The sequence below is a fragment of the Heliangelus exortis genome, unplaced genomic scaffold, assembly GCF_036169615.1.
Source record: "Heliangelus exortis unplaced genomic scaffold, bHelExo1.hap1 Scaffold_135, whole genome shotgun sequence".
NCBI lineage: Eukaryota > Metazoa > Chordata > Aves > Apodiformes > Trochilidae > Heliangelus > Heliangelus exortis.
The window spans coordinates 674,991-692,543 of NW_027285952.1; the positions used below are offsets into that span (position 1 = coordinate 674,991).

A 17,553-nucleotide genomic window follows, 5' to 3' on the forward strand; every position below is an offset into this window, starting at 1 on the left:
GATGCCAGAATTGACCAAACAGAGGATTCCATCCCATACACCTCATACTCAGGGTAAATTTGAGGGATCACGAGGGCCAAGCCATGCTTCCAGCTTCCGGCTGCCTGCCCTTCCTGCCTTTCCTGCTTCCCTTCCTTCACCCGGCATCCTGGAAGGATCCCATGCGTTCCTCTGCCTGTGGTCCTGATCTGTGCCAGCCCTTATCTCTGTGTTCCTGCCTCCAGTTCCCGACTGCTGCCGACTCCAGGAGTCCAGCCTGGACTTTCCCAGGGCCGCCCTGCAGCCTCGGTGGTGACGTGAGAGTTATTGGGGGAAGAGGGGGGAAGGAACGTAGTATCAATTTTCCTCTATATTTTTCTATTGATCATTACTGCTTCATTAAAGTTGTGTAGTTTAGTTTCCCACCCACAAGTCTCTCTCCCTTATTCTCTCTCCTTTCCTTATCAGGGAGGAGAGAGATTAATAGAGAACATCTGTCACTCGGTTTAATTGCTGGGCCAGTGTTAAACCGTAACACCTGGTTTAGGGGTCTCTCTTCTGGGGGTTTATTTCAGGATCCCCTTTTTAGGAGTTCCTGATGTGGGGGAGTGTTCTGGGGGTCTCTGGTTTGGGGGAGCCTGGCTGGGGGAGCCTGGTTTGGGGGTCTCTCAGTTGGGAACTCAGTGCTTTGGGGTCTCTTATAAGGCCCCCATTTGGGGGCTGAATTTTGGGGGACTTCATCAGGGAACTGTAAGATGATTTTCTGTGTAGCTGGGTGTGGCACATGTAGCATGGTGGGGGTTAACATTTGTGTTAACATTTTCCCCAGAGTTGTCCTGCCAAGGAGAACAGAATTCCTGGTAAGCCAGGAGAATTCTAGATGTCCATTTCCCTCTAGTTATGGGTTAGACTTGTCTAAGGAAACAACCTGTACTTGTGCAATGGCAGTGGAACTTTTGCAGTGAGCTCTGTGCAGTCAGAACAAGCTAGTTTGCCATTTAAACATGTGGTGAGAGACAAGAAGTGGTTGTGAAAAGATGGGATAAGCTGGTGACAAAGAGCTTGCAGCTCTCAGCACAGGGTTTGATACCAAAAGCCACCACACACCAATAAAAAGAGCGCAACTGCATAGCCCTGAGAATCCTCAGTACAGCCAGCTGGGCACCAGCCACAAAAAAAGCATGATTTTTTACCCTCTCTAGCTCCTCCTTTTAATTGGTTATAAAAAAGCCTCTCCTCAGGGGGAGAATTTTCCACTTTGTATGACTCATAGAGGTGGGGGAGAGCTTCTCAGCTTCTCTCAGATACTTAAGGGACCATTGTCACCTGTAGTGGCAATGAATGAATGCTGAGGCTTAAACCAATGCAAGGTTTAAGGATTAAAGGAGCCTTTTCCTTTCCTTTCAGTCCCCTCCCCCCGCCCTGTGAATTGGTTCAGCCCCTTCCTGCCCCCCCCCCCCCCCCTTCCCCCCGGCAGGTGGTTCGGCCCCGCCCACCGTTGCCCCTGGCGACTGCCGTTAGGGGCGACTCTGCCGTTGTGGCTCCTGTGCTGAGCTGCGCTGGGCTGTGTCTCTCCGGCTGCTCCTGGTCCTTGCTGTTGGTTTGCTCCTATCTCCTGCCTCGTCCCTGCCTTTCCCCTTGCATCCACCTCGTCCTCGTCTGTCTCTTCCCTCCCCTGTCCCTGCCTTTGCCCTTCCCCTGTCATTAACCTCCACCCCTCCGGCTCTGCCGGCTGCCTCCTGCTGCTCCCGCAGAGCTGTGCCCTGCACCCCGCAGGGCTCCCGGGATGGGGCTCTTCAGGAGGAAGAGTCACCGTCGCTACAGTACTGTGCTGCCCAGTTACAATCCTGTGTGGCCCCGTGCTGCTGCTGCCAGCACCAGCGGCCCTGAGATTGAGGAGAAAGATCTGAAGAGGCTGCACCATGCTGCTGCCCACGGCCACCTGTCCTGGCTGAGGTTCTGGCACTCGTGGATCAAGATTTGGGGCATTGACTGCCGCGACAGGGAGAATCGGTGAGGGGCTGTGGGCCACTGCTGGGACACCTCGGGTGGCGTGCGGGAGCATCCTCCCTGCAGGGTTTGTGTGGGATCCCCTTGGAGCTGATTGCTTGCAAAGCAAGATGTGCCCTGTCAGCTGGGAGGGGGAACTCGAGAGCTTTCCAGTGCTGGGAGCTGCTGGGTGGGCGCCAGTGCTCCTGGAGGTGCTGGGCTGCTGCTTGGCCCTGCTCTCCCTGCAGGGTTCTCAGGCATCCCCAGGTCTCTCCTGCCCTGGGATGGGTGGTGCCACAGCTTTGGTTCTTTTGCGTTAAGCTCACATGTTTAATTCTCAGGACACCTCTCCATCTGGCGTGTGCAAACGGCCACACAGAGGTTGCCAGATTCCTTGTAGAGCACGGCAGCCAGTTGGATGCTGTTGATAATTTTGGGAGAACACCCCTGATGAAGGTGAGTGGGAGAAGTTCTGCTCTTGGAAGAGGGGCTTATCGACTGTGCATGAAAGGAGAGGTGTCTGGCAGGACTCTGTACGCAGAGCTGTGCGGAAACACGCCTGTTGGATTTGGAGTGGAACAGGCACCTGTCAGATCATCTTTGCAGGTGCTCTTCTTTCCCAGTGGTCAGAAGCTGGGCGAGCTGTGATGGAGTGAAATGTGAATTCTGGAAGTCTTTTTTTTTTTTTTTTTTTTTTTTGTGTGTGTTATTCCCAGGCAGTACAGCTCAGAGAACAAGACTGCGTGACTTTTCTGCTAGAGCAGGGTGCTGACACAAATCTTGCAGACATCGATGGCAACACTGCCCTCCAGTTGGCCATCCTGGCTCATCATAAAAACCTCGTGAGGCAGTTAATCAAGCATGGTGCCAAACTGGATGCCAAGAATAAGGTAAATGTTTCTATTTCTTCAAGAAGTCCTTTCAGAACGTTGCATCAAAATTTTTACAGATTATTTTTTTTTTACTTTGATTATTTACATGATGCATTTCTCTGACTTTTCAGAAGGGCTGTACCCCACTAACTCTTGCTATCACTGAAAAACATGAGGTGATATTAGAAGATCTCCTGAAAGCAGGAGCTGATGTGCATGCTCGAGATGAGCATGAAAGGTAAGGGGTTTATCCAGGAGAAGGAGGGGGGGCTGGAAGAAGGAGGGGGTCCAGGAGGAGGAGGGGATCCAGGAAGAGAAGGGGATCCAGAAGGAGGAGGGGATCCATGAATAAGAGGGGGTCCAGTAATAAGAGGGTATCCAGGAATAGGAGGGGGTCCAGGAAGAAGGAGGGGATCCAGGATAAGGAGGGGGGTCCAGGAAGGAGGAGGGGGCCCAGAAGGAGGAGGGGGTCCAGGAAGGAGGAGGGGGGTCCAGGGAAGCAAAGACTTTGGTTTGCTCCTTGAGTGTTTATCCAAATGTGTTCATTGTAAAGGAATGGAGAAAATACTTCTGAGAGCAAGCAGGAATGAAAATAATGACTGTGTCTGTGTCAAATGATCCATGGCATTGCATGTTTTGAATCTTTCAGAACCCCACTCATGATTGCTGCTTCTGTTGGGGAGATGTATTTGGTCAAAGTTCTCCTTTCTCACGGTGCCAATATTTCCCATGAAGACAAAGATGGGAGGATAGCTGTGGATTATGCTGATCTTCATGGCCATTTACGGTAAACTTTGAACTTTATGATTAGAATAAATGGTGTGGTCTCTTCCTCTTCCAGTAAACCTCTTCCAGTCTTATTTTCACACCTTAAAGTCTCTCTTCCCTATTCCCTTTTTATCTTCCTTTGGGAGGGTGGAAGGGGGGGTAACCAGAGCAATTCTGTCACCTGGTGTTTGGTTAGAACTGAGATTATCTCAGGTGGTTATGTGTGCCTAAAAGGCAGGCTGAAAAAATGTTCTGAGCAGGAGTTAATTACTTGGAAGGTGGGAATGTGCATTTATAGGGCGAATGTGACTGCAGGGAATGCTGGAGTGAGTTCTGTGTGTATTACCCCTAACAAATACTGAGGAGTTTATGAATTTTTATAAATATTTGCAGGGGGGGGAGGGGGGTGGTAATAAATTGGTGTTAACTGTTGTGCCAGCATGTGGTTCTTTTTACCAATTTTATTTCCTCTCTTTCTCTGTCCAGTGTAAGTCAGTACCTGGCAAAACTGGAGGACACAGCAGAAGCTCCTGCAGGGGATGCACTTGGATCTCCCGAACAGGCAGGAGCTGCTGGAGGGATAAAAGAAAAACCAGACCAGGAGAACAGAGGAGAAGCTCCTGCGTGTGATACAGAAGATCCCAGCATAGTCATCACTCCTGAGCAGGCAGGAGCTGCTCCAGTTTTTTGGGGTGCACCTGCTGTGGACAGAGGAGGTAGGATCCTTAACTATGGAGGAGCTCAAGAGGAAAATGATGTGGCCTTTTCTTGAGGTGGTTTGGGAACGTGCTGATTTGTTACTTTTTGGCCTTGTCAGGGCACCTGTGATTTGTTGGCAGGGTTTAACATTGGCCCAGCAATTAAACTGAAATAACAGATGCTCACTAGTAATTCCCCTCCCTGATGAAGAAAGGAGAGAGAATAAGGGAGTTATGGGGTGGAAACTAAACTACACAGCTTTAATGAAACAGTAATGATAAATAGAAAAAATTACTAAATATATACAAAGATACAGGAAAATTGATACCACGTTCCTCCCACCTCTCCCCCAGTAACTCTCACGTCACCACCGAGGCTGCGGGGCAGCCCTCGGAAAGTCCAGGCTGGAATCCTGGACTCAGCAGCAGTTGGGAGCTGGAGGCAGGAACACACAGATCCAGGCTGGAATGGGTCAGGACCATAGGCAGAGGAACGGATGGAATCCTCCCAGGATGCTGAAGCAAACCGGGAGAGGGGAAGCAGGAAAGGCAGGAAGGGGTTTGACCCTCGTGATCCCTCAAATTGGAAATTTGAGGAAAAATTGTCTCAGAAAAGTCACTGTTAGCAACAAGCAATGCAGTGCCTGTGTGTACTGTCTCTTCTGGAACATAGTTTGATTTACAACAGAAATGATGCTTTTTTTTTTTCCACCCTCAGTGATTTTTTTAATAAAAAAATTACACTGCTTTGTGATCAAACACCCAGCTCCTTCAGTGAGTGTTTAAAATCCAGTCTATGCTTAGGAGAACACAGAGCCCTAGAAGGATCCTAAAGAAGTCATTTTTTAATATCAATGAAATTTTGTCACCTCAGACTCTAGACTGCGACCTGTTGTTCTTTGAGGTTTTTAAAGTGTACTGTTTAATTGCTGGCATTTCAAATCTAATGTCAGCATGTCATTTAATCTTTGAACAGCCACAGAAAACCTTTGTGAAGGAGGCTCAATAAGGTGAGACTTTACAAACCCCTACCATTTGCTTGAGGGGTGATTTTAGAGACACAGCACTGATTTTGCTTTGTTTTTTAAGGAGCTCTGAGACTGAGATGAATGATATCACTTGGAAAGATTCTGAAGATTCACTCCTTTTTACCCCTAAGGTATGGTGCATTTACAGGAGAAGTGTCCTTGAAAAATAAATCTCTTGAAGGCAAGTTTTCTCTGGGACTGAAAGAAACAGAAGTTCCAGCCAGCATTTTTTTCTTCTTAGAAGCCATCTCTGGCCTTTCTTCTGCTGTCAGATTTTGCTGAAAAACCTGTAGCTGTGGCAGAGAAAGCAGTAGATTTGTGGTTTGGGGCCAAAAGTCATAGGTACACAGTCACATTATTTTATTTCTTCCTGTTCATTTGGATCAGCATCTGTTGCAGGGGGATTCTGCAGTGATGGGGAACTTGAGTGTGGCGGCTCAACCCACTCACTAATGCTGGAGATGCCAGCCAGCATCTTTAGTTTTAAGATGATTCCATTTTCCTGCACTGATTTAAATAGAAATAATGCATTTTTCTGCTGTGATGTTTGAAATTTAGGGATAATGCAGAGGCTGATTTGTGCAGTGAGTCTGGTGATGCTGAGAGTTCCTTGCAAGTAAGAATTCTGAAACTTTGAGAGCTGAATTTTACTATAGCTGAATTTTACTGTAACTGAAATGAAGCTGGGCTGAAGTGGGGAAGGGCTTCTCAGGGGCTGTGAAGAAGCAGGGCTGAGACTGCGGACAGGAAGAAATCCTTTCTGCTCCTCCAGATTTCCATGGAAAAGCTGAACGCCTTGTAAATGAAAGCTCAGCAAAGTTTCCCTTTTTTCTTTTCAATAAAAAAGCCTTTTTCAAGGAGTCATTTAAAGGCAAAGAAGATGCTTGCTTCTGCCCTTTTAAAAATCTTCTTTCCGTTGAACTCTTTTCCTAAAAGTTACCAGACCTGAAAGAAAAGCAGAAGAAGGAGGAGACGGGAGGCAATGGTGACCTGCAAAGCCCTGCAGCATCTGAGAATGCGAAGAAGTCTGTTGGCAATGGTGGCCTTCAAGTCCCCAAGGCACCTTTAGAAGTCAGCACTGGTGAGAGAACTGAGTTAGGAAATAGAATCAGAAGTTGGAAGGGACCCATCAGGTCCAACTCCTGTCCCTGTGTCTTTGGGCACCCCCAGAATCACACCTGAGAGCTTCATCCAAAACACTTCTGGAGCTCTGGCAGGTTTGGTGCTGTCACCACTTCCCTGGGGAGCTTCTTCCACTGCTCAGCTGCCCTCTGGCTGCCAAAAATTTTCTGATGTGTAACCTAAACCTCCCCTGATTCAGCAGCTTTTGCTCCTTTTAGTTCCTTGTCTTGAGATGTGGGAATCTTGTGCTTTTCTGTCTGAATTTCCCCATGAGGCTGATTTGGCATCATGTGAGCAGTCAGAGCCCAGCTGGAACCAGGAGTTGCTGTCTTCTGGGTGCTTGGGTTTCCTCTCTGGTCTCCAGCTCCTCGCCCCTTTTTGTTTGCATCCACATTTTCCCAAAAAGTGCATCCTTCAGGATTTAGACCTCATGGGGTGGCTTAAAGGAGAGCCCTGCAAGTGGTCTGAGCAGCCTAGGAAGCCACCCAGCCTGAGCCTTGTGTTCATCTGCTGGAGATTTAGATGTCCATCCCCTGAAATAAAAAGGGTGTTTTGTGTCTTTGTGTCAGTGGGAAGTGATAGCAAAGTCTCTCTTCTTCCCTGGGGTGTAGGTGCCCCAGCAGCCCTGGAAGCAAAGGAACAGGAAGATGAGGATTCTTCTCCCTGGGATTCTGAGGTACTTTGTGTGAAGGACAGGGAGGTTGCCATGGGGGGGCTGGGGAGGGTAGGAGGGAGATCCAGGAGCACCTGAGAGCTTGCTGGAATTGGAATGAAGCTGGGCTGAAGTGGGGGAGGGCTTCTCAGGGGCTGTGCAGGAGCAGGGCTGAGACTGAGGACAGGAGGAATTCCTTTCTGCTCCTCCAGATTTCCATGGAAAAGCTGAAGGCCTTGTAAATCAAAGCTCAACAATTTTTCCCTTGTTTCTTTTCCATAAGAAAACCTTTTTCAAGTAGTCATTGAAAGGCAAAGAAGATGCTTGCTTCTTCCCCTTTTATATCTTCTTTTCCTTGATCTCTTTTAGGAAGAGTCACCTGTAGAGGAAGTAAAGCAGGAGGAGGGAGGCAAAAGTGAAGAGAAAAAAGCTCCAGCTGCCTGGATTGTGAAGCACCATGTTTTTCATGTTGACTCTGAAATCCCCAAGGCAGCTTCAAGAGACGTCACTGGTGAGAGAAAGGAGCTGGGAAACAGTGATGCAATTCTTTCTCTATCATTATTAAATGATGTTTTATAATATAAAAGGTGTTGCTCTCCAAGTGGTGGAGGTTCCTTGTATAGGAGCTCAGTGTTTGCTTCCTCCTAGCATCTTGATACCGATAATTTATGCCAGTCTCTGTTGTGCCTTCAGTGGTGTTATCTACAAATGTTCCTTTGCCACCAGGAAAAGCTGAAACCCCGTTACAGGCTGAGTGAGAGATCATGGACCTCGGAGTAACAGGAGTGGTGCATTTCTGGCCCTTAATCCAGAATCTTTCTTTTTTCCATTAAAATGAAAGTTGCTCCAGAAGAAAGGAACTCACAGAGGTGCACGTGAAGTTGCTATTGTGATAAAATGATTGACTCCAGCAGCTCACAAATTTTAGAGGGTGTTTTATTTTGTTCTCAGCCTTTTCTCACAACCATTAAAGATGCACTCTAGGTGTAAATAAGTAGTATGAAGTCATGCTGTTTATAAAAATCTGTTTTTCACTGTAGGTGAGCACTCTGGCTGTACCTCCCAGATATCAGCAGCAGCTGAAAAAGAAGTTATCAAGGATGCCATTGAAAACTCAGTGGTGCAGGTATGGAAAGCCAAATATTTTTGAATTAGAATCTTAACTGTAAAATTGTATTAAAAGCTATGGTGAAAAAACGGTAAGTGGATAATGAAGGGAGAGTCCTGGAGAGGAAGAGTGAGTCTGAAGTGAATCTGGATCCAGTCTTCCTATGGTGTAAAATCCTTGTCATGATGTTGGATATTTTTTCTTTTGCTGCTTTGTTTCCAGCTGGTTTCCTTCAGTTTTTTTGCCGTTGTTCTTCCTGTTGTGCTGTGCAAACAAACAATACAGTCAAAAGCATCTTTTCCCCTGCAAAATGCATATTCAAGTGAAAAGGGAGAATTTTCAGTAACATGCTGATCTGTTGGATGAAACGTGGCTTTTTCTTTTTGAGAGAAAAAGCCTTGAATTTTGGCCACCTTTCTGATGCTTTCTCTACCTCTGCAAAACATGTGTGGGTTTGGCCATGTTAAGAAGTGTTTGAAAAAAGGAATTTTTTTGCAGCGGGATTAAGGCAGGCATCCCCTGGAGTTTTCTGTAAGAGCTCAAGTGGAGCAAATTACTTGGAATTTGGGGCATGGTTTGGTGGGCATGGTGGTGGGTGGTTGGACTTGAGGATCCTGGAGGTTTTTTCGAACCTTAATGATTCTGGGGTTTTATGACTCTGTCCACGTAGGAGCAATTGGCCCAGGCCCAGAGGGAAAACCTCTTACTCCGCCAGCAACTGGAAGACAGGAAGCAGCAGCTCACCCAAGAAAGTGTAGTGACTGTTGCTCAGGACTTCTTTAATGACATTTTCAAGAATCTCAAGGCTGATACTGAGCAGAAAGTTTATTTGTTGGAAGAGAAAAACAAGGAGCTATACGAAAACTGCAATGTCTTAAGGAAACAGGTCTTTAGATGTGAGGTTGACAAAGTAGAAGCACAGGTGAAGTATACAGTATTAGCAGTGCTTAAGACTATTAGCAGTATTTTGGGGTTAATTTCTGAGTTTTGGGGCTTCTAAGGGACCTGGCTGTTCCTTAGAAAGTCAACTTCAGACACCAACCTAAGCTTTCTCTTCTCTATTTTATGGTGCGTGGCAATATTTAAATTTCTTTGTTCTTTGTGGCTCTGTGAAAGACCAAGAACTGCACAGAAGACTCTTGAGGACCTCAGTTAAAGTTTTTCTGCAAAAAACAAGTAGGAAACGTGCTCTTCTGCAGAGCATTCCACAGCCTCAGGCAGAGCAATGATTTCATTTCTTTAAGATGGAAAGAGGGGAAAGAAATCCAGCAGTGCTGTCAGTCATTTTACTCTGTGAATCACTTTGTATTCTTAGTACCAAACTAACATACACATGCTTGTGTATGGCTCAAGAAGAGTAGTACTTGAGGTTGTTTTTTTTTTTTATTAAAATCCTCCTGAGGAGCTCTTGGTAGTTGAGGTGCTCAGCATTTGGCTACCGACAGCAGGCAGATTTTTCCTGCTTTTTGAGTTCAAGACAAGGTCTAATTGTATAAATCAACAAATTAAAGACAGAATTAATGGTCTTATAATTTTCCTCATGCTCATATTCATTAGTGCAAGATCAGAGTACTGCAACAGGAGCTTGCTGATGCTCTGAAAAAGCTCTCCATGGTAGAAGCTTCGCTTGATGTCGCCACGTGCTACAGAAGGAACCTGGAGGAGGCCACGCTGGGCTTGAAGAAGGAATTGGCAGAAAATAAATCCAAGGTACAGAAAGTTTAGAATCTAGAATAAACTTCCTAGTGCTAGGGGGGGGATGATGTGTGGAGGAATCACAGCTTTTTACAAACGTAGTGTCAGGGTTTAACACTGGCCCAGCAATTAAACTGAAATCACAGATGCTCACTATTAATCCTCCCTCCCCTCCTTTATAAAGAAAGGAGAGAGAATAAGGGAGAGAGACTGATGGGTTGGGAACTAAACTACACAGCTTTAATGAAACAGTAATGATAAAGAGGAAAAATTACAAAATATATACAAATAGACAGGAAAATTGATACCACGTTCCTTCACCCCCTCTGCCCCAATAACTCTCACGTCACCACCGAGGCTGCAGGGCGGCCCTGGGAAAGTCCAGCCTGGACTCCTGGACTCAGCAGTGCTTGGGACCTGGAGGCAGGAACACAGAGATTCAGGCTGGCACGGAGCAGGACCACAGGCAGAGGAACAGATGGAATCCTCCCAGGATGCTGAAGGAAACAGGGACGGGTGAACAAGGGGAAGCAGGAAAGGCAGGAAGGGCAGGAAGCTGGCTTGGCCCTCGTGATCCCTCAAATTTACCCTGAGTATGAGGTGTATGGGATGGAATCCTCTGTTTGGTCAGTTCTGGCATCTGTCTTGTCTGTTCCTCCCCAAAGGAGGGCTGAAGGTGGGACCTCTTTATTCCTCTTGGAGGGTAAAACGTTCCTCAGAGCTGAGCAGTGGCGTTGGTTCTGCTTTAACTATAAAAATCAAGTGTTATCAGTCCCAGAAGCAGACACTGTCTGAGAAACTTGCTGTTAATTTCAGCAAGTGTAACTACTTACAAGAGACTGAACTGAAAGCAAAAGTACAAGACAAAAAATCCCCTTTATCCTGGCCCAAACCAGGACACTTGGTATCTTTGTCTTTGACACAGTCCAAGGTTTGTATGTGGTAAAGTGCTCTGCAAAAGAGACTGAGGTGTCTGTCACTTATTCCATGTGGTTTGGCCCAGAAAGTTTTATCTGATTTCTGAAGGACAGTAGAAATAACGGACTGCGTTTCTATAGAAACAATGTCTGCATTACTATAGAAACAATGTCTGCATTTATATAGAAACAATGTCTGCAGTAATGCTGCATTTGGGCTTCTTGCTGCTCACTGTGCTTCCCTTACTTGTAACAAAGAACTCTTTTGGTTAGAAAAGATCTTTAAAATGAGGTCCAAGTGTTCCCCCAGTCCTGCTAAGCCCAGTCCTGTCCCTCAGCACCACATCCCCACATCTTTGAAGTCTCCGTAGAGATTGTGACTCAGCCGCTGGTTCCAGTGCCTGACAACTCTTTTGGGGAAAATATTTCTCCTGCCCCTTGTTGAATCTCCTACAGCCCAGGTCCCTCTAGCAGAGCTTCCCGGCTCTCATCAGATCAAGCCTCTCACCCAATTTGGTGTCATTTGCACCTAATCCCCTCATCCACTGATAAAGATGTTGAAGAGAACTGGTGCAGAGCCCTGGGGACCACCACTGGGTTTAACTCCATCCATCAGCATGCTGCCAATTCTGATTGCTTCTGGAACTTTCCCTGCATGAATATAGGTATATCCATAGATATACAAGGGGGATGTGACGTCCCTTTAGGAGAAGGATGAACTTTTTAATTGCTATTTTCAAGGGGGGGAGCAAGCGAAGGGATCCAGAGAGTGCCTGAAAGGAGTGGGAGGGTAAGTGTCAGTTCTTACAGTGGAGAAGATTGTGTAAAGTTACATGGTTTGTGTTCATTTCCTAGGAGGAGGGAAGGTATGAAATGTACTGACAGCTCTTTGGGTAGTGGGTATGTGCAGACAGAGGCATTCCCTGAGCTCTTCAGCATAAAAACTCAGGTGAGTGCTGTGGAATCTTGCTGTTCTTTTACAGCTGCAGGAGTTGGAAGAACATCTTCAGCATGAGCATTCAATTTGTGACTTGAAGATTGCTTTGGAAAATAAGGAAAGAGAAAAAAGAGATTGTTTCCAGAGACTGGAAGACCTCCTGTTGGCATCTTCTGGGAGAACTATTGCAATGAAACACCTGGAGGGACGGATACAGTGGTGAGAGAGTGGCACAGGGGACCAAGGTGTCTGCTGCTGTCTGGGGTGGTGAAGATGCTTCTGTTTGTGCTTTGCCTGCTGTTCTTTAAGAATTGGTGCTCTGGTGGTTCCTTGTAATAAGAACTGTGTTTCTGTTTAAGCCTTGAAGCTAAAAATGCCCGACTGCAAGCCACAGTTGTGCAGCAAAACAGTACAATTGAAACCCTTCTGCAAGGCTCACCCCTGGTAAGCTGCTCATAAACTGCTGTCTTTTTCCCAATTGCTGTGGGGCCTTTGGAATATTTTTATTTTTTTTCTGGGTTGATGTTTGGACTCGGTGATCTCAGAGCTCTTCTCCAAATTGTGGGATTCTGAAATCCTGGCCAGGAGCAGAGGGGCTTCTGAAAGTGTTCTCTGTGTTATTCTTTCCCTAGAGCAAAGTGGCAGGGTGAGTGGGGGAATTCCTTCTTTGAGGAAGCTTTTTCTCTATCCTGTTCTGTCCCACAGTGTTCCTTCCTTAGCAGCTTGGATAAATAAGTGCTGAGAGGGAGGGATTCTTTCTAAATAAGAAGAATTCTTCCCCGTGGTAGCTCCTGGGTTCTCCCTTGGTTGCTGGAGGATGCACAAGTGCCTCAAGGAGTAAATCTGTGCCCCCGACATTGGGCAGGTTGAAAAAAAAAAGGTTCCCTTTTTAATTTGTGGTGGGTAAAAGTGTGCTACCTGCTTCAGGAGCAGGCAGCTTCCCAGGACAGAATGGAAGAAATCAGAGCCCACGACCACGAAGCAGAGAGAAAGCTGCTGCTCAGCAGAATGGGAGACCTGAAACAGGAATTAGAGAGTGAGAAATACACCCTGAGAGAGAGCATTGTCCTAAAGGAAAAATATGAAAAGCTGTATCTGGAGGAAGTGAAAAAGAGAAGATGGTTACAAAATGAACTGGAAAGGTAGGTACATGCTTTTTGGAGTGGTAACAAGAGTTTCCTTTTTTCCTCCTGTGTTTTCCTGCTAGGGTTCCTTTTCTACATCTGGTCAGCATTACATCTGTAAGCCTGAGATGGCATATTTGTGAGGAAGGTTCCTTTAAGCCTCCCTCTGTCTTAATATCTCTTGAGCATTCCAAGACTAACACCACTAATCGTGGAATTAATGTTGGTGGTTTTTTTTTAATTAATTGTACTTTACCAGTCAGCCTTTTTGCCAGTCTCTAATAATTTCCTCCTTATATTCAGTGAGTGGCAAAAAAAAACCAAACCATGAATTTTATGTCCTGTACTGTTTGAATCAGGATGTGCCCTACAGAGAACAGAATTTAATTCTATGAAGGAAGAAAGTGAATATTTTTTTTTTCTGGCTTCCATTTGAGGCTTATGGTTTGAACTTTCCATGGGAAAGGGTGTTGTTGCGCAGGTGTTCTCTGCCTTTTGGAAAAAGCTGTGTAAGCACAGAGCATTCGCAGATTTGAAGCTCTCATGCTGAGAAGTCTCAAGTGTTGGTTGCTGCTCCTCGTGGGAAATGTGACTGCTGAGAAATCCTAAAAAAAACCTCAGCTGTTCAGGGTGTGGTCACTCCTAATCCCTTCAACTTTCACAAGTTGAATAATAACCAAAGACCTGGGGGGGTGGGGGGAGGGTAACTGGGCCAAAGTGACTCCCAAAGATAACTCTTGGTACGTCTCTGATTTTTTTCAGAGTTGAGGAAAACCAAGGAAAAGCCAAAAGAAAGCTTTGTGGGAAGCTTGTTCTTTCCCTTTCCATCAGTGAAGATCTGGATGTCAGTGCTGGGCATTCTGGGAACACTCTTTCTCTAAGTTCAAGTTTAGGAGGAAGCTTCCCAAGTTCACCCACAGGAACAGAATCCTTGGGGAACAACATTTGCACCCATTATGCAGCTCAGGTAAAAAATGTGAAATCCCACCCTTAGCATCTGTAAGCCAAGTTGTGCTTTTTAACCTTAAAGTTACAACTCGTTTGTAGTGATTACTCATGGTGTAACTCCTCCTCATCACAACACTCCGCATCTAGGTGTGGTAGGGGTGAAGAGTCTTGGTTTTGAGGGTTGTTCTCTTTTCCAAGAGCACTCAGGGTTTTGAGGAGTTTTTGAGGGCAGTGGGAGCTTAAAAACCTTGCAGAAAAGGGGGCAAGTGAATTAATGCTTGGGAAAAAGGAAAGAGCTGCCAGTTTCCAAGGGGCAGTCTTTCCCTTTTCTCCTTTTCTGCATAAGGAAAAAATAGAAGTAGAAATTTAGAGCAGTTTGGCTGAGAGAAGAGCAAGAGGGAGAGAGGATGTGAATCAAAATCCCCTCTTTGCCTTTGCTTGGGTGGGGGCATCTCTTTCCATTGTTAGCTATTGGCTTGTTGGGTGGGAAATGTGATGAAATATTCTCAGGAATCGGGTCCCTTGGCTTTCTGTGGAAGTTGGCTGAGAGGTGGAGGTGTAGAGCAGCTGCTAAGGGGAGAAGATGAGGTGCATGTCCTGTGCCCTGTGTGCCATCTGCTTTTTCTGTTTTGAAAGTCTGAGAGTGACAGAAAGAAAGAGAAGGAAGAGCTGAGCTGCCCTCTCCAAGTGCATCTGGACAGAGAGCTGGAAATAAACAGGGAAGTGGAGGAAGAGTCTGAGAGGTGGGGCATGTTCGTATCCCTGAGTACAATTCAAGCTGAATTCAATTTGAATGTAGAACTGGGTGTGCAGAAGAGTTGGTGAGGAAATTCCATCCTCATCTTAGTCCTAGCAAGACTCTGCTCTCCATGAGATGAGAGCTGCCAAAGGAGGTTTCCCTGCAGGGAAAATCTGAATTTTTCCACAGGTGAAATTTGGAGCCTCCAGGTGTGGCATAGGAATGCTGGATTTTTGTCTCAGTAATTTCTGTTAAAGACAAAATTTCTGTAATGTTTACACAACAATATGTGAAAAAGGCTGCTTGTTGTTCCTTTGCTTCATTGTTTTCTTCTCAAATGTGCTTTGTAGCTCTGAGAGCTTCTCAAGCATTAAACAGATGGTAAGGGAATTTGGGGAGCGAATGTCCCTGCATGAGTTGAAGAAAGAAATAAAGGATGTTTATTCTGAAATGGCCAATGAAGTTGCTAAAATGAACACAAAGGTGAGCTCTGATTTGTGTGAGGCTTTTTGGTGGTGGTGGTGTTTTTTCTCCTGGAAAAACTCTTACTCTTTCCCAAGGCTTCTTTTCACATTGTTAATTTTTTTGTTTGTTTTTTTTTCTGAGCTGTGTTTTGGAATGGATTTGGCTTTCCATGGTGCTGCAGCAGTAGATGAGTGTGCCCAAAGTTTTTTCTTCTGGAAAAACTGTCTTACTCTTTCCTAACGCTTTCCAATTGCTTCCCTGGGCAGGACGCTGTGAGGTGATGCAGAAAATGTTGTGGAATTTGTTTCAACCCTGGTTTCAGCCCAGTGGAATTTGTTTCAAACCCTGGCTTCAGCCCAGCCTTTCCCTTCTCCTGGGCACCCAAAAAAGTGCTTTTTGAGGTGGTTATTACTGTTTGAGTAGCATGAAAGAAAAGTCCCCTGCCCTGGCAGGGGCTCATGATTAGGCCAAAAGTTTCTTGAGTTTTTGTCTTCCAAGAGAAAGAGTTATTTTGGATGACAGGGAAGGTGATTACATCGAGGCAGAGTTAAATAGAATCACAGAAAATTATTAAGGGTTGGAAGGGACCAGCCTGTGCCAGTGCTCTGTCACCCTCACAGGGAAAAAAAAAAAAAATCTTTTTATTTATATGGAACCTCCTATTCTCAAGCATTCATTGTCTCTTTTCCTGTCAAATAAATCAAGGTTCTTCCTTCTGTTAGAGCCTCTTTCAAGTGCCCACCATGCCAGTTTCCTCCCCTTTTAATGACTGACAGGATATCAGGTTTGATGTTCAATAGATACAGAAAATTTTGCTTCTGGAGGGGGGAAGAGAAGGACAGAGCTGTAGGTGACCATTGGGACCTTACAAAAGGCTGATATTTCCTGCGCATTTTTTAAAACAGACTGCAGCTTTCACCTAAAGAGGAGAATACATCTTTGTCCTTCAGTAAAAGCCATCTTCTGAACTAATATTTAAAAATTTCTCAGTGTAGAGGGAAAAAAAAGATGGTGTGTTTCTCAGTGCCATAACGAAGCTTGAGTGTGTTGTAAAAATTCCTCTACAGCATGAGAGGTGGTTTTTGTGCTGAAACCAGGAGGTTTGGCTGTGTTTGACTTCCTATGAGCTTTTCCAGTGCTTTTCCAGGAAATGGGAAAATGGGGAAAATGCTGCCAGTTTGGTGCCTACTGCAGGAGAAGGGCTGGGAACCTGAGGAATCCTATCAGAAATGATGTTATAGGTGTTCTTGATTAAAAGGAAGCCCCTGGTTTCACTCTGATTTTAATACTGGGTCAGCAGATGATAAATCCAGTCCGGGTGCCCAGCCCTTTACCAATATTTTTTCTTCTTTTGGCTTCTGCTGAGTTCCTTTTCTTGTGTGTGTTTTTTTCTGTCTACAGCTCGACAAACTTTCTTGCCAGCTGAAAGAAGAGCCTAAGGCAGGCAGGATGGGAGGAGAAACACAAAAGTGGACCAGCAAGTGGAGATGAACACCCTGAAAAATACAAATACACCCTGAGAAAGAGCGTTGTTCTAAAGGAAAAATATGAAAAGCTGTATCTGGAGGAAGTGACAAAGAGAAGATGGTTACAAAATGAACTGGAAAGGTAGGTACAGGCTTTTTGGAGTGGTAATAAGAGTTTCCTTTTTTCCTCCTGTGTTTTCCTGCTGGGGTTCCTCTTCTACACCTGGTCAGCATTATGTTTGTAAGCCTGAGATGGCATATTTGTGGGGAAAGTTCCTTAAGACACTCTGCCTTCATTAGAACTCTCTTAATTTCTCTTGAGTGTTCCAAGAGTCACAGCAATGATCATGGAATTAATAGGGTTTTCTTCGTGGATTCTGTTTCCAAAGGGAATGTATAGCAAAAAAGATGAATTTCATGTCCCTTATTGAATAAGGAGAGGCCCTGCAGAGCACAGAATTTGATTCTGTGAAGGAAAAAAAAAAAAAATGTCTTTTTTTGGCTTCTATTTTATCAGTTTGTCTGAGGTTTCAGCTCCCCATGGGAAAGGGAGGGTAGCTCAGAGTTGGTTTTCTCTGTGTTTTGGAAGAAGCACAGAGCATTCACAGGTAGCTTTGAAGCTCTCGTGCTGAGAAGTCCCAAGTCCTTGGTTTGATTGCTAATATATAAGCTCTCCAAAACCCCTCAGGTCAAATTCTGGGTTGGGTCACTCCTAATCCTTTTTTCAGAAATCAACAAATAATCAGAGACTATGAGTAACTCTGCCAAAGTGTTCCTGCCAGAGATAATTCTTGGGATGTGTCTGAATTTTTTCAGAGCTGATGATGAACTACCAAAAGCCAACACTGCACTCCATGAGAAGGGCATCAGAAGAAGCATTTCAGTCACAAGCAGCTTGGAGAGCAGAATTCTGGGTCCAAGTCCAGCTCAGCTTTCAACTCACCTGGGACATCCTGGCAAAGAGTTTGGCACTGAACAGGAATCTAAGTCCAGTTGGTGGGAATCTTCATTTGATCAAAGTTCTCCTTCATTGCAGTGCTGATATT

At 45.5% G+C, this 17,553-nt stretch overlaps 2 protein-coding genes across 2 annotated transcripts in view; both read left to right on the forward strand.

Moving 5' to 3' along the window:
* The window catches only part of LOC139790750 (ankyrin repeat domain-containing protein 26-like), a 678,272-nt gene that overhangs the window by 612,525 nt on the left and 48,194 nt on the right, over positions 1–17,553 (forward strand). The window contains exons 30-31 of the mRNA XM_071732606.1: positions 7,068–7,132; positions 7,478–7,619. Of these exons, the coding sequence (XP_071588707.1) occupies positions 7,068–7,132; positions 7,478–7,619 (207 nt within the window). The remainder of the gene's footprint in view (positions 1–7,067; positions 7,133–7,477; positions 7,620–17,553) is intronic.
* Positions 2,419–5,787, forward strand: LOC139790747 (ankyrin repeat domain-containing protein 7-like). The gene is made up of 8 exons (XM_071732602.1): positions 2,419–2,424; positions 2,685–2,858; positions 2,972–3,078; positions 3,490–3,627; positions 4,095–4,324; positions 5,283–5,316; positions 5,396–5,465; positions 5,722–5,787. The coding sequence occupies exons 1-8, from the start codon at positions 2,419–2,421 to the stop codon at positions 5,785–5,787; spliced, it is 825 nt and encodes a 274-aa protein (XP_071588703.1).

Excerpts from the sequence above, each read along its gene's own strand:
- LOC139790747 (XM_071732602.1), top strand. Across the intron at positions 3,628-4,094 it reads GATCTTCATGGCCATTTACG|TGTAAGTCAGTACCTGGCAA; the intron begins GTAAACTTTGAA and ends TTCTCTGTCCAG. Across the intron at positions 5,317-5,395 it reads TGTGAAGGAGGCTCAATAAG|GAGCTCTGAGACTGAGATGA; the intron begins GTGAGACTTTAC and ends TTGTTTTTTAAG.